This window comes from Eublepharis macularius, chromosome 13, assembly GCF_028583425.1.
Source record: "Eublepharis macularius isolate TG4126 chromosome 13, MPM_Emac_v1.0, whole genome shotgun sequence".
Taxonomy (NCBI): domain Eukaryota; kingdom Metazoa; phylum Chordata; class Lepidosauria; order Squamata; family Eublepharidae; genus Eublepharis; species Eublepharis macularius.
The window spans coordinates 72,295,093-72,309,756 of NC_072802.1; the positions used below are offsets into that span (position 1 = coordinate 72,295,093).

At 47.3% G+C, this 14,664-nt stretch overlaps 1 protein-coding gene across 1 annotated transcript in view; it reads left to right on the top strand.

The window, feature by feature from the left end:
- The first annotated feature begins 1,255 nt into the window (after positions 1-1,255).
- The window catches only part of MYO1H (myosin IH), a 55,009-nt gene continuing 41,600 nt past the window's right edge, over positions 1,256-14,664 (top strand). The window contains exons 1-3 of the mRNA XM_054996243.1: positions 1,256-1,401; positions 3,344-3,459; positions 4,468-4,666. Coding sequence (XP_054852218.1) covers positions 1,276-1,401; positions 3,344-3,459; positions 4,468-4,666 — 441 coding nt within the window. The 5' untranslated portion in view covers positions 1,256-1,275. The remainder of the gene's footprint in view (positions 1,402-3,343; positions 3,460-4,467; positions 4,667-14,664) is intronic.

The window sequence follows — 14,664 nt, forward strand, 5'->3', positions numbered from 1 at the left end:
AAACAGCCACTGTCACAGGGACTGGAGGGTGGATAGACTGTGAGCTGCAGGCCTCATGCCAGGGCTGGAAGTCAAGGCCCCAGCCGCCTCTGTAGCCTCCCAGCACTGGGGTGGCTCTCGGGAGGAGAGCAAGCTGGATGCAGAGAGAAGAGAGCAAAGCCTGGACGTGGCTTGATTCCCCTTTCTCCATGACCAGCTTGCTGTCCTCTGGGAGCCTTGGCCATCTCACTCTCTCACCGCCTGGATTGCTGTGCCTCATGTGGACGCAAGAGCAAGAAGGCAGCAAGAAAAGTCCTTCTCCTCACTCCAGATAATGCAGGGGCTGGCTAACAGTGGTGGAGGTGACAGCCCTACACGGTCAGAGACCAAGCCCCATCTTCCAGGGCTTCCTCTGTTGTGGCACCTTGTTTGTGCAATTCCCTCCTCATAATCATATTCCCAACTCTAGAGTTGATGATCTCTTGGTGCTCTTTCCAAAATTTTCTGTTCTTTGGGCTTTGGCTTTCCTGCCTCCCGTGGGACTATGAGACTGTTAGCTGCTGGTTGGTGCTGTTTTGTGCTGCGGTTTTAATTACGGTATTGCTGGCTTGGAAATGGCTGTTTTAGTTCTTGTTTTAGTTCTTAAGTTTTATGCTGTTGCTTATTGTTTCTAGGGTTTTTTTACAGGATTTTATTGTGTTTTAAATTGTTTGTAGCCTCTGAAAACTGGCTGAGAAGCAGTATCTGAATGCATTGAACAAATGCATAAAGTAAGCAGCTAGGAAGGTTTGCAGTCGCCTTCCCTTTAAAAAAAAAAAACTTTGGAAAAAGTTCTTATGGTGTACACTGGTGGAGAAAGAATTGCACTGAATGGTTTTGTCCAGTAACAAATAAAGACAGGACCCTGCTGCTGTTTATAAATCCCTTACTGTGCAGTGTTCCTTGTGGCACAGCTGGTTCAAGATGTGTTGTCACTTTGAGTATACCCCTCCCGGGTCTGCACCAGTGACAGTCGTGTCCTGGCCTAGCCCTCCTTGGGCATGGCTTGAACCCACTGGCAGAAGCCCAGGAGAAGATGCCCATCTTCCCTGTGCCGCAGATGGCTGGGAGTCACCTAGCCTGTGCAGAGCATTGGTGACAGTTTCGCTGTGCCATCCTAACTGGTCATTGGGGAGGTTTGGCTGGAGAACGGGGTCAGGGGTCAGGGCTGCTCTTCAAGCAATCCTTAACCTGAAGGGGTTTTTTTTTTGTGCCTCGTAGAAGCAAGCGGCGTGGACGAAGCCAAACCAGTTGAACATGGAAGGGGCTCTGATAGCCCGGGACCGAGTTGGTGTTCAAGACTTTGTCCTTCTGGATTCCCACACAAGTGAATCTGCATTCCTGGACAACCTTCGCAAGAGATACCGGGAGAACCTAATATACGTAATTACAGATTGCAGCACTTCCCTGCTGTAATGATGATATTATTTGGGGTGCTTATTTCTGAGAAGGGGGGACTGGTAAGTGATAGAATGTGAGAACAGCCATTGCGTTGGCTGGGGACCCCCTGGCAGGGTTGGAGGAAAGCTGGAGCTATGGCTGGTGAGTTGGAAATGCTGAAGCCTTGGGGTGATGGTCTTCACGTGAACTGTTGCTTTAGGCCAGCAGCCCTTGATGTTCATTGAGCAAGTGATCTGGTGTCTTATCTGCTGCTTTCAGGGGTGGTTTATCTATTCTTGCCTTTGTTCTTACCGTGGTTTTAGATTTATTGTTTTATTCTTGGAATAATTTGTACTGAGCAACATGTAAATATTTTAAATCAATAATCCTAGCTCCTGTTCTCGCTGATCACATACCTTGCATATTTACACCAGTATTACAGTAATTTAAACATTTCCCCAAAGAAGTTCTGGGAATTGTAGTTTTTATAGCGAGGATGCTGAGAATTCTAGCCCTCCTTCTTCCAGAACTACAGGTCTCAGGGGAGAGAAAGGGAATTTAAAAGTCTGCAGTGTCGAGGTACCAAGAGACAGAGAGAGCCAGTTTTTGGTGTAATAATAACATACTTTGTAAACCGCTCTGAGTGGGTGTTACTGTTAAGTCATCCTGAAGGGTGGTATATAAATTGAATGTTGTTGTTATTATTAACATTCTGGAGCTATGCCTTCTGAAGGTGCCACCCTAAAAACTGGTAAGATTGGCAACTCTATAGCGGACCCCACCTTGCCTGAGTTGGTCAGGAAGGCTTCCACACTTTTGTCATTTAGCAGAATGTGCAAAACAGAAAGGTGTTTTTATAAGGGGTTAGAACTGTAGTGTAATGGAACAACTTAGGAAATCTCTTTTATAATGGAGTAGGAACGTAGTCTGTTGTAATGTGTAGTGTATGTATCCCCTTCCTTTTACTGCACCATCTTCTACCATTGTAACCCACTTTCTGTATTATGGCATTGTCATGTCTCAGAAAGCTTTTTGTCTGAGTTTTGGTTATTGCTATGGTTTTGAGTCCTTACTGTATTGTTTATTGGAGGTCCTTGCTGTCTGCCTGAATTTTATTTAAATTCTGAAAACCAGTTTGAGTCAAAAAGAAAGGCAGGCTAGTGAAGCAAGTAAATGAATAAATACATGCTAGAGCAAGAACCCTTCACTGCTTGCCTCTGTCTAATGGTAAGAGGACAGCTACTTCATGTCAAGACAGCCTGGCAGATGAGAACTGTGGGACAACATTGGTCTCTGCTAGAGGAGGGCATGAACCGAATCACGAAACAAAATTCGTCATGAACCGGGCTGGTTCGTGGTTCGTATACTGATGGTTCGTCAGAGCCCATTTCTGACAAATCGCCATGAATTTTAGGCTAGTTCATTTGGCTTATTTTTCGGTTTGTCACTGCAGACAGCCTGGTGCCAATCAATCAGTTTCCTAGGCAATAGGGGGATGGGCTTTCTGCTGCCCCAGAAGTGACCTTTCTACTGCCCTGAAAGTGATGTTTTCACAAACCAAACGAACCAGTTTGCAAACCAGGGCAAGTTCGTGAAAGTTTGTGGCTCGTGAAATGCAACGAACTACGAACCGCACGGTTTGGTATTTTCCCAGTTCATGCCCACCTCGTCTCCCCTATACTCTATATGAGAAAAATGGACTTATAGCCCTATACAGGTGTGAATGGTGCAAAAATAAAGTACATCCTCCCTAACAGACCCCAACAGGTGTATTTAACACCAACTGGTGTTTGGTCATGTGAATGTTATTTTTCACTTTCTCCCCCCCAAAAATTCATATCTTTTTTTTCATCACAAATTCTCATCTTAGTGATGTTGCTTATGAGCCCCTCCAGTTAGCCTGTTTCTTACACTGGATCTTTTAATAGCTCTTTTCCCCCCATAGACATACATTGGCACCCTCTTAGTGTCTGTGAACCCATACAAAGAACTGGACATCTACACAGTTAAGCAGATGGAACAATATAAAGGGGTCAACTTCTTTGAACTGCCACCACACATGTAAGTAGAACCTCCAACTTCCTTTCCACGTTCTTTTCTCCCACTGAGGGATAAGTCAGGTGTGTGGTGGGGGGAACTGGTATTTCCTGAAGGAGGTTTAAAATTGAGAACTGTTATGCATCTGTTCTAAGTATTATGCAGCTTGTTTGTAGCAGAGAAACTTTCCATGTTGAATCCTCTTAGCTGGTAGAACAGGTTATCGAAACTTGCTTACTAAGTGACCAGCTTTTATTTGGAAAATTGATGTGCCCCCCTCTCTGGTGACCTGCTTGTGGCAGCTCAAGAAATAAACAACACAAAACAAAATTATAAAAGGAAACACTGTAAAATTAACCATATTAAAACAAGGCATAAAGACAAGACCCCACCAGCAGCTTAAAATGATGGAACAACTTCAGTTGAAAACTTGAGTAAAGAGAAATATTTTGGCCTGGTGCCTGCTTTACTGTCCTTTAGGCACCAGGCCAAAATATGTCTCTCCATCGGGAAGAGCATTGCAGAAGCGAGGTGCCACCACTGAAATTCCTCCATGTTTATTTTCAAACAGTTGTTTTTGTCTTTTGTAAATTTAGCTGCCAGGATTGCTTTATCCAGGAGAACAGCGTGGTGAGAAACTTTAATAATTTTGTCCCCTGCTGTTTTCTCACTAGAAAAAAACTGCCCACCTTGGTGTTTTTTTGACCCTGCTGAGGAGAACTTATAGGTATCTATGCATGTTGCTCACTGGTGCCTTTTTACAGAAAGAAAAATTGCCGGGCAACAAAAAAATTAAAGTTTCTCTCTTTCATGCCCCCACATCCTTCTGGATATAGCAATCCAGGCAGTTAAGTTGGAAAAACAGAAAATAACATGGAAAAAATAGTAGCATGTAGTTGTGCCTTAAGGCAGATCATGTTATTTATGTACATTATTTGTAAGTCCGTCTTTCTACTGAGGGTTATGATGTCTGGGTGTGGCCAAGATAATCTGTGTATTCCCACTGACTCTGTTTGTGTGTCTCGTCTCCAGTTATGCCATAGCCGACAATGCCTACCGGGTCATGTGCACTGAATATAATAACCACTTCATCCTGATCTCGGGGGAAAGTGGAGCTGGGAAAACAGAGGCCTCCAAGAAGATACTACAGTATTTTGCTGTGACCTGTCCCACCACAGAGCAACTGCAGGTTGTCCGAGACCGTCTGCTTCTCTCTAATCCCGTTCTGGAGGTAAAGAAAAGAGCAATGTGTAAAGCGAGTGGTGTGTCAGACTTGTGGCTAGATAACGTTCTTACTCCAGACTACCTCCTGCAATTAGACAACAGTCCATTGTTTCCAAAAGGCTTTTACTGAAGAATTAGTTCATTATAGTCCACGAGCCTGAACACAGGTCCAGGATGGTACATGTGCATTGTTACCAATGACAAGCAAAGCATGAGATACAGAGTAACAGATCACAGCAGGCCCAACCTCCCCCCACAGTTCTCAAAACAACCCCTTTGAAGTCGGAAGAGCAAGAAGCTCCCAAGGCCGGTTCTTGGTGGAACGTCGGTAGCCAAAACAATCCTTTTCTGCGAGATAGCTGCCTGGGAACCTTGGCACCTGGAAGAGAGCACTTACACACTGAAAGGATTAAAATGGAGTCAGTTAAGCAAAGGCATACAAGAAAGCAGTCTGGACCTGACATTCTGCCCCCTCTAAGATGTTCCCCCTCCAGGTTTCTGTGGGTAACGGGAGTGGAACGCCTTAACTAATCTAGGGGCATGAACATGTACAGAGTTCACCCATTCATCAAACCCAGAGTCAAAGTCCTTCCACCTGATGAGATAAAATAACTGGTTCCTTTGTATTTTAGAGTCCAGTATTTGTTGCACTTCATAGTGGGTTTGATCATCGATCAGAGTGGGGATTGGAGGTGCACGGGTGTGCCATTGGTTAGCAGGAGGGGCTTTTTTCAACAAACTTACATGGAAGGTATCATGTACATGACGAAGATTCTTTGGCAGATTTAGAGCAACAGTCACTTTGTTGATTACTTTGCGAACAGGAAACGGACCTAAAAATTTCAATGCTAGCTTGCGGCTGGTTTGGGTTGTTTTTAAATTCTTTGTGGAGAGGTAGACCAGATCACCCGGCTGTAATTCCCATTCTGCCGCGCGGTGGTGGTCAGCGTATTTTTTGTAATCCTGTTTGGCTTTGAAGAGATGTTTCTTAATCTGCGTCCATTGTTGAGCTGCTTCCCCCCACCATTCGGTGACGTCGTTGGAGGCTGTAGTAGGGGGAGGAAGCGCCTCAAATGGGAAGGGCTTGAAGTGGAAGCCATAGACGATTTTGAAGGGAGTTTCTCCCGTAGAGGCGTGCACGCTGTTATTATACGAGAATTCTGCCAAGGGGAGCAAATCAAACCAATTATCCTGTTGGAAATTAATATAACAGCGTAGGAATTGTTCTAATATCTGATTTGTTTTTTCTGACTGTCCGTCTGTTTCTGGGTGGTGGCTTGAACTCAGGCCTTGTTCAATACCCAGTAGTTGTAAAAGCTCCCGCCAGAAGTTGGCAACGAACTGTCCGCCGCGATCCGAGATCACCTTGGATGGAAAAGAATGTATTTTTACAATGTTTTTTATAAAGATGTCAGCTAGTTTTCTAGCCGAAGGAATAGTAGTACAGGGTATAAAATGGGCTTGCTTGGAGAATAAATCGACTACGACTAAAATACAATTATGTCCCTTGGAGGGGGGCAAGTCTGTGATAAAGTCCATGGAAATTATTTCCCACGGTCGGCTCGGCGTTTCTAGGGGTTGTAGGAGTCCCGGAGGTTTTCCTTTTCGGGATTTGGCGCTGAGGCAGATGGGGCAAGACGCTACATATTGTGAAATGTCCTTGCGCATGCCCGGCCACCAAAATTGGCGCTGTACCAAATGAAGTGTTTTTAGGTACCCATAATGTCCCGCTGTGGGAGCATCGTGACAGCGTTGTAACACTTCTTTCCTTAAGCTTTTGGGTACGTAGAAGCGATCTCCCCAGAGCCATTCCCCCTGATTGGATTGTTGCAGTTTGTCTTTGGGCACATCTTCCCCCTCCTTTTCCACTTCAGCTTTTAATTTTTCTCTCCATCCCTGGTCAGGCTGGGGAAAGCGGGTGGTGCGGCTGCGTGTTGTCACCACGCCCCCTAATTGCGTAGGCGAGAAGACGGTGTCTATTGTCTCCTCCCTTTTGCTTTTGTGCTGGGGCATGCGTGATAGAGCGTCCGCCAAGAAGTTGGTTTTCCCAGGGAGGAAGTTTAAAGTGAAATCGAATTTAGAGAAAAACTCCGCCCATCTCAGTTGTTTGGCGTTTAGTCTGCGAGGGCTACGCAGGGCTTCTAAATTTTTATGATCCGTCCAGACTTCGAACGGATGGCGGGCTCCTTCTAACCAATGTCTCCAGGTAGTGAGAGCCGCTTTTACAGCAAAGGCTTCTTTCTCCCATACATTCCAATTCCTTTCCGATTCTGAAAACTTTCTGGAAAGGAAGGCGCAGGGTTTGAGCTTTTCATCCGCCCCCCGCTGTAGTAGTACACCCCCAATTGCCGTATCACTGGCATCGACCTGTACTATGAACGGGCGACTTTCGTCGGGGTGTTGCAGAACGGGCTCTGATACAAACTGCGTTTTAAGGTGATCAAACGCCGTTTGGCATTCCGCCGTCCAAGCCAATTTCGCACTTGGTTTTTTGGCTTGGTCCCCCTTATCTTTGGTTTTCAACAGTTCAGTTAGGGGGAGTGTGATTTGGGCGAAATTTGCAATAAATTCTCTATAGAAGTTGGCAAAGCCCAGGAAGGATTGTAATTCCTTGCGGGTTGTGGGGGTTTGCCAATGTAGTACTGCTTGTATTTTACTTGGATCCATCTTCAAACCCTCCCGGGAAATACAATAGCCCAAGTAAGTGAGTTCCGTCTTGTGAAATTCACATTTGGAAAGTTTAATAGGTAACTGGTTATTCATGAGGGTGGTTAAGACTCTTTTAACCAGTTCTACGTGTTCCTCTTCAGTTTCTGAATAAATTAACACATCATCCAGATACACCACTACACCTTTGTAGAGGAATTCATGCAGTACCTCATTAATCATGGACATGAAAACTGAGGGGGCTCCGGCCAGGCCAAAAGGCATAACCAAGTATTCGAATTGGCCGAGTGAAGTGTTGAAGGCCGTTTTCCATTCATCCCCCTCTCGAATACGAACGTGAAAGTAAGCATCTTTCAAATCTAATTTCGTAAAGATCTTACCTTGAGCCACGACGTTGAGTAGATCTCGTATGAGCGGAATAGGGTAGGCATTGCTGGAAGAGACCGCATTAAGACCTCGGAAGTCCGTGCATAATCTCAAGCCCCCATCTTTCTTTTTTACAAAAAGTACTGGCGCTGCATGGGGACTGTTAGCTGGCCGAATAAATCCTCTTTGAAGGTTGAGGTCGATGAATTTGCGGAGCTCCTCTCTTTCGTTGGGACTCATAGGGTATAGGCGGCCTTTGGGCAGCGAGGCGCCAGGTAAAATTTCCACAGCACAGTCTGTCCTCCTGTGAGGAGGTAACGAGTTGGCTTCTTCTTCTGTGAAGGCTTGTGTGTACGCCCTGTATTGTTTGGGTATTAGGTTGACTTCTTCCTGGGAGAGGAGAGCCGGTTCGGTTGTGGTCGGATCTTTTCCCCAATTTTGATCCCACCGATGACTTTTGCATGACTCATGGGTGAAGGTGATGCTTCCCTCTGTCCAGTTGATGTAGGGGTTATGATCGCATAACCACCGGCTTCCCAGGATCAAAGGGTACTTTGCGGTGGCACTAATAACGAAAGATCTTTTTTCCCAATGTTGCCCCATGCCTGTGATGACTGGCATGGTTTCTGTAGTCACTGGATTCATGTTAGTGCCATCCATTTGCTCGAAAATGACCGGTATGTCTAATTCTTTGATGGGGAGCACTAGTCCGTTTACCAAGGCTGGTGCAATAATGTCTCTAGAGCAGCCCGAATCAATAAGGGCTTGTACCCGGATGTGCATCCTTTTGTCAGAATTCACTAAAGTCACTGGTATGAAGAGTATGGACCCGTACGGTCGGTTCGGAACTGGAACTGACTGAGGTTTGATCTGTCGTTTGGGTCCTTTCACGACAGATCCATTTCGTTTCCCGAGGAGGGGCTTTCTGGATTCTCCCCTCCCGCCATCGCTGTTGGATCATATTCCATAACTTCTTCCAGTTCTAGCCCCCTCTCAGGGGGATTTCTTCTCGGCGCTCCCCTACCTCTTGCCGTTCTGGGGGCTGGGGTAGGGCGCGGTGGCGCCGGGTAGGCAGCGGGGGCTGGGCGTCTGAGTTGGAGCAGAGGTCTTTGCACAGGCCGATAAGGACATTGCGCTGCAAAATGACCACTTTGTCCACACTGCAAACACAATCCTTGTTGCCATCTAGCATCTCTCGCTCCACGGATAGCGTAGCCAGCCCCCCGGCTCCCTCGAGCAGGAGTGGAGGAGCGTCTTTGGCCTGGAGGTTGTTGGTGTTGCTCCACCAAACGAACTTCCATCAGACGGTTTTCTACTTCACAGGTCAATTGTATCCACCCTAACAGCGTAGGAGGATTATCTTGCATTAAAGCCCTGTCCAGCAATCTAGGGTTTAAACCCTGTTTAAACATGATAATCTTGGTGGATTCCTCACACCTTGGGCATTTGGCAGCAAGTTGTCGGAATTTGGCGGCATAGTCTCTAGCCGACATGTTGCCTTGCCTGATAGCCTGCAATTCTGTTCGGGCTCTGGTTTCTTCTAGGGGATCCTCATATTGAGCTCGGATTGCGTCTACCAGCCCTTGGAGTGTATCTAACTCAGGGGCCCCCACGTTATACAGTCCTACATACCAGTCAGCTGCTTTGCCTTGAAGACGTGACCCCAGATGTTCGATTTGACTAGCTTCACTTCCGAAAAGATGCCCCCAACGATTAAAAAATTGTACTACTTGTACTAGAAAAAATCCCAATTTGGAAGGGTCCCCATCGAACGTAGCATCCAACTTGACCCAACCCATCGGGAGGTCTTGTCGAGGGGCCGGTGCCGGCATTGGATAGACATCGAGTGGGCCGAGGGGTTGTCGTGGAGCTGGCGGCATCTGTGGTAGAGGTTGCTGCGGGCGCGGTTGCGGCTGGCGCGGTGGAGGCCCTCCCGGAAGCGGCTGGGGGGGGGTCCTCTCGGCATAGGTCGCGTTGGCCGACCGGGTGCTGGTTCCCCTCTAGGCAGCGGCTGATGAGAGGCCGGCCGTAATGGTAGCGGATGGAGAGGTAGTGGATGAAGAGGTACCGTATCCCCTCGAGGCCCTGGCGTTGGTCCCGTCCCAGGTATGTTTGGCGGTTGGTTCGCTTGCGTTGTAGGTGGAGGGGCTGCCGGCTGGTCCGCTTGCGTCGTGGTTGGAGGGAGAAGCGGAGCCGTCGGCAGTAGCGGTTCTCCTCCGCCGTTGGTAGGAGTGGTGGGACAGGGATCTCCCGGCTGCGGCCCGTCACCTCCTCCATCGGTCCCATCGTCAGCTGGTCCCACCGGTTGGTCAGGATGGGAATCATCTGGACACGGGTCATCTGGGCCGGGTCCTTCTCCGGTGACCGAGTCCTCATCTCCCGTCTCCGGTGGCTGCTGTGGCCAGGGTTGAATAGGACCCCCCGGCCGAGGTAGGAGCGTTTGAAGGTTGGCCAAACTCTGACTGATGTCTGGTAATCCAGCGGGCCGATCACGACCGCTGTCCCCCGCAACTAGCACCGACAGCAGGTGGACGGCACTAGCCAAACTTTCTTCCATATTTATGAGTCTGTTTTCCAAAAGCTGCACTCTATCCATAGATTCCTCCCCCTCAGCAGCTCCGGCCATCTGCGAGGTTTGCCTAGTTTCCATCCGCGATCCCGTGGTGAGCGTTTGCTGCCAAGGCAAGGGTGTCTCGTCTCCTCGCTCCTCTTGGGACCTCGCGGCTAAGACTCCTTTTGTCAAGCCGGTGATTGCCGAAATCCCTGAGTCAATGGCTAACGTTCTGCTTTGCAGTTGCACCCACTGGTGCTCACTTACTTCTTGTTGCCCCGACCACGGGGTGACTTCCGTATAATCCCAACTCAGGGTGCCACAGCGGGACGTGTCCCACTCCGATTGTTCGGTCGATCTATTCCAATATAGCCAAGGTTGTTCACCGGTTTGCTCGGGGATGGATTCCAGGCTACGCCGACTATCCAGCTGTAAATGCGTGAACATCGCGCTGGCCCTCCTATCCCTCGTTTCCCTTGGTCTCGCACCCCACTGTGTCGGGGTAGGCAGCGACAGCAGTGGAAGAGCTGCGGCCCGAGGCTGAGTATCAGCCCTGCTTGGAGCAAGCGTATAGATCGTTGTAACCGAGGAGTTATCCTCCCTCGGTGCAGGTATTTGAGAGTCCGAGCCTTGAGAGCCGGGAGAGGCATACGGGTCAAACAAAGGATCCCTGACAGGGACAGCTTTGGATTCCGTCTGATCCGGCTTAGGCATTGGAAAAGTTGATTGGTAACAAAATGTCAGACTTGTGGCTAGATAACGTTCTTACTCCAGACTACCTCCTGCAATTAGACAACAGTCCATTGTTTCCAAAAGGCTTTTACTGAAGAATTAGTTCATTATAGTCCACGAGCCTGAACACAGGTCCAGGATGGTACATGTGCATTGTTACCAATGACAAGCAAAGCATGAGATACAGAGTAACAGATCACAGCAGGCCCAACCTCCCCCCACAGTTCTCAAAACAACCCCTTTGAAGTCGGAAGAGCAAGAAGCTCCCAAGGCCGGTTCTTGGTGGAACGTCGGTAGCCAAAACAATCCTTTTCTGCGAGATAGCTGCCTGGGAACCTTGGCACCTGGAAGAGAGCACTTACACACTGAAAGGATTAAAATGGAGTCAGTTAAGCAAAGGCATACAAGAAAGCAGTCTGGACCTGACATGGTGTTACTCACAAACAATTGCCAGGACTTTTATGTGTCTAGGCTGCATTCACATGGGGGCATCATGCGCCCCACTGTGACAGCAGCAGCAAGTAATGTGGGGATGTGCAGGAATTCCTTATACCCCCACCCCCGTTCCTGAGCCTCTGGCTGCCGCTGCAGTCCCACCTCTTGCTCTGCAGTTTGGAAGATGCTTTTTGGACCTTTACAAACCTTCATGAGCAGATTTGACTTGATAATATCGAGAATTGTGGTAACAAATCTTGTCTTTAGGTTATTCTGTCACAGAAATTAATGGCAAGAGGTTTGATTCCCCCCCCCTTAAGTCTGTAGAATAATTAATTCACACTTGGTACTGGGGCTTCCCTACAAAGGCAGTAGTCAAGCTGTCCCCTCCTTCCAGTTTTTTGCTTTTAACTGGGCTAAAATATTCACAATTTCACAAAATATTTCATAATTTTCCCGTTTGTTAAATAGAAGGGAATTCTGGAGACACATGAGAATATTTTTGAATATTACCCTCCAAGATCAAATCAAGCTTGAATTCTGCCTAGAAGCTAAAATGACAAAACTGAGGCTGTTGTACTTTGGTCACATCATGAGAAGACAAGAGTCTCTGGAAAAGTCAATAATGCTAGGAAAAGTAGAAGGCAGTAGGAAAAGAGGAAGACCGAAAACAAGGTGGTTTGACTCAATAAAAGAAGCCTCGTCCTCCAGTTTGCAGGATCTGAGCAAGTCTCTTAGATATGATGTTTTGGAGATCTTTCATTCATAGAGGGTCGCCATAGGTTGGAGCTGACTTGACCGCACATAACACCCAAACTGAAAGTACATCCTGTCTCTCCTGTACTAGATGTGTGGCTGGGCACTCAAGTCAGCTTACATAATCTCCTCCATTTTATCCTTACAACAACCCTGTGAGGGTACGTTAGGCTGAGAATATGTGACTGGCCTAAGGTCATCCATTGAGTTTCCATGGCAGAATTGGGATGCTGTGAAAGCAAGCGAGAATGAAGAAGAGGGGTGTTTTAGAAGTGAGTGGGCATTGGTGCCACTGGTGCTCAGACTGTGCCACGTTTCTTGAAAAATTAAGCGGCCATGTTAGATTTATCCACCATTCTATAAATCCAGGAGTGGAGCATACAACTGATTTCCTCTCCCCGCCCCGTCCCGACACATGCAGTTTCCATCAATGTACATGAAAGAGACGAGGGAGGGAGAAAGGATGCACCAGGATTTTCTCTAGGAGGCTGAAATACCACAATGCACCGGGGAAGAAAAGGAATAAAACCCACTTTACACAGCCCTGAACTCCTTGAGAGCAGTGGGCAAGGGAGATACCACTAGGCAAAGAGGGTGTAGCAATGGCTGCTAGGCAGGGCTTTTTTTCTGGGAAAAGAGGTGGTGGAACTCTCAAGAGGGAAATGAGCGAGAAACACACCGCCCCCCTTACAAAATGGCCGTTTCCTCCAGGGGAAATGATCTCTGTCTGGAGATCAGGGGGCGGGGCCACTGAACATGAGAGGTGCCAGAATGCCATTCCACTGAGTTCCCGCTGAAAAAAAGCCCTGCTGCTAGGTTTGATAAAGAGGTTGGGCAAATGTAGGGAGTGTGATGTCCATCAGTGGAGAAGGGGAGGGAGAGTTCTCCCTCTTGCTGTAGACTCCCAGTTCGCTCCCCTTTCTGTTCCTTTGGGTCCCCTGACCCACTGGAGCACAGTTTCAAGAGGCACAAAAGGCTGCAGTGAGGAAGCATGGATGCTGCTTTCCTCTAAGGAGGCTTCTCTGCTCACACTGCGAGGGATTCGAGGCCAGTTTGTATGTGGTGGGGGAGTGAGATGGGGGAGGCTTTGGACTCTGTGTTGTACTTATGGGTCTTCCATGGCATACAATTGGATGCTGTGGGGGACAGGATACTGGACTACGTGGACCGTTCCTCAGATCTATCAGGGCTTTCTATTGTTCTGGGAAATACATGCATTCTTTTTTGTGTATTGAGTGAAGTGTGTTTCCAATTTTAATTTGAACAATTCTCTGACCCTGGTATCAAGCATTTGAGGAAATGCTCGTTTGATGGACTAAAAGTATAGTTTTCAGATTTCAGAATCAGGAAAAGGAAGAAAAATGGGAGAAAAGGAAGAAAAATGGAAGACACTCCAAATTTTTTCGTCAGAAGTGCAGTGTTAGCTAGAAGGCAGTTGCAAAAACCAGAAGAGCAAGATTCGAGTTTAGGAGCACCTTATATTTACAGAGATGAGCTTTCAAGGGCCAGAGCTCCCTTCGACGCTCCAAAGGCCATACTCTGGAAATCTAGTTGGTCTTTAAGGTGCTCCTGAACCCGAATCTTGCTCTTCTACTACAGACCAACGCAGCTACCCACCTGAAACTAAAAACCAGAAAGTAGATTAGAAAAAAATCCGCAAGAATTCGGAGAATTGGGAGAAGACTCGGCAAGAGTCGAAATAGAAAAAAGACTAAGTTTAAAGAAGTTATTAAAGAATTTGGACTATTGTTTTGAATACTTGCGGTTATGGAGCTGTGAGAAAATTTTACCATCGCGAGAGCTACTGCGGGAAGTCAGGAGACAGGAAGTACGTAATAACAATAGAGTTGCTGGAGAGAAGCGGCCCCTGCCGGAGGGCAGGAAGAAGGGAATCGCCATCTTTGAAAGGGGAAAAGCCGCGGCTTCAGCGGAAGAGGAAGTAAGCCATTTTGGATTACAAAAACCATAGAAGAACCATAGAGAAAAGATGCCCAACATTTTGGATTTTCTAAAAGTTTTTTCTTTGTAAAAAAGACCGGGACATTTAAATTAAAAATTAAAAAGACACTAAATTTTACGCCACGGAGTTAAGGAAGAGGGCGGACTCGTGGGAGCGAGCTAAGGCAAGCCCCACGATGTCGAAAAAAGAGTGGCAATCGGCAATAGAGAACCTAGACAAAAAACTCTTAGAAGTGATTAAAGAACTTAAGGACATGAAACCGGAGTTGATCAAAGAGGTTAAACAGACAGTGAAAAGTGAGCTGTCAGAAGTAAAGAAAGGTATGGAAACAATGCAAAATGAACTGCAAGGAACACAGCAGAGAGTTAAAGTAGTAGAAGGCGCGGTGGAGAATTTAGCTGACACGCAACAAACAGAGATGAGGCTGATGAGGGGGAGAATGGCGGTTGCGGAAAGTAAACACATGGAGAAGCAGCTAAGATTTCGCGGCTTGCCGGAAGTGGAAGGAAAGACAGCGCAAGAACAGATGACTGAGGTG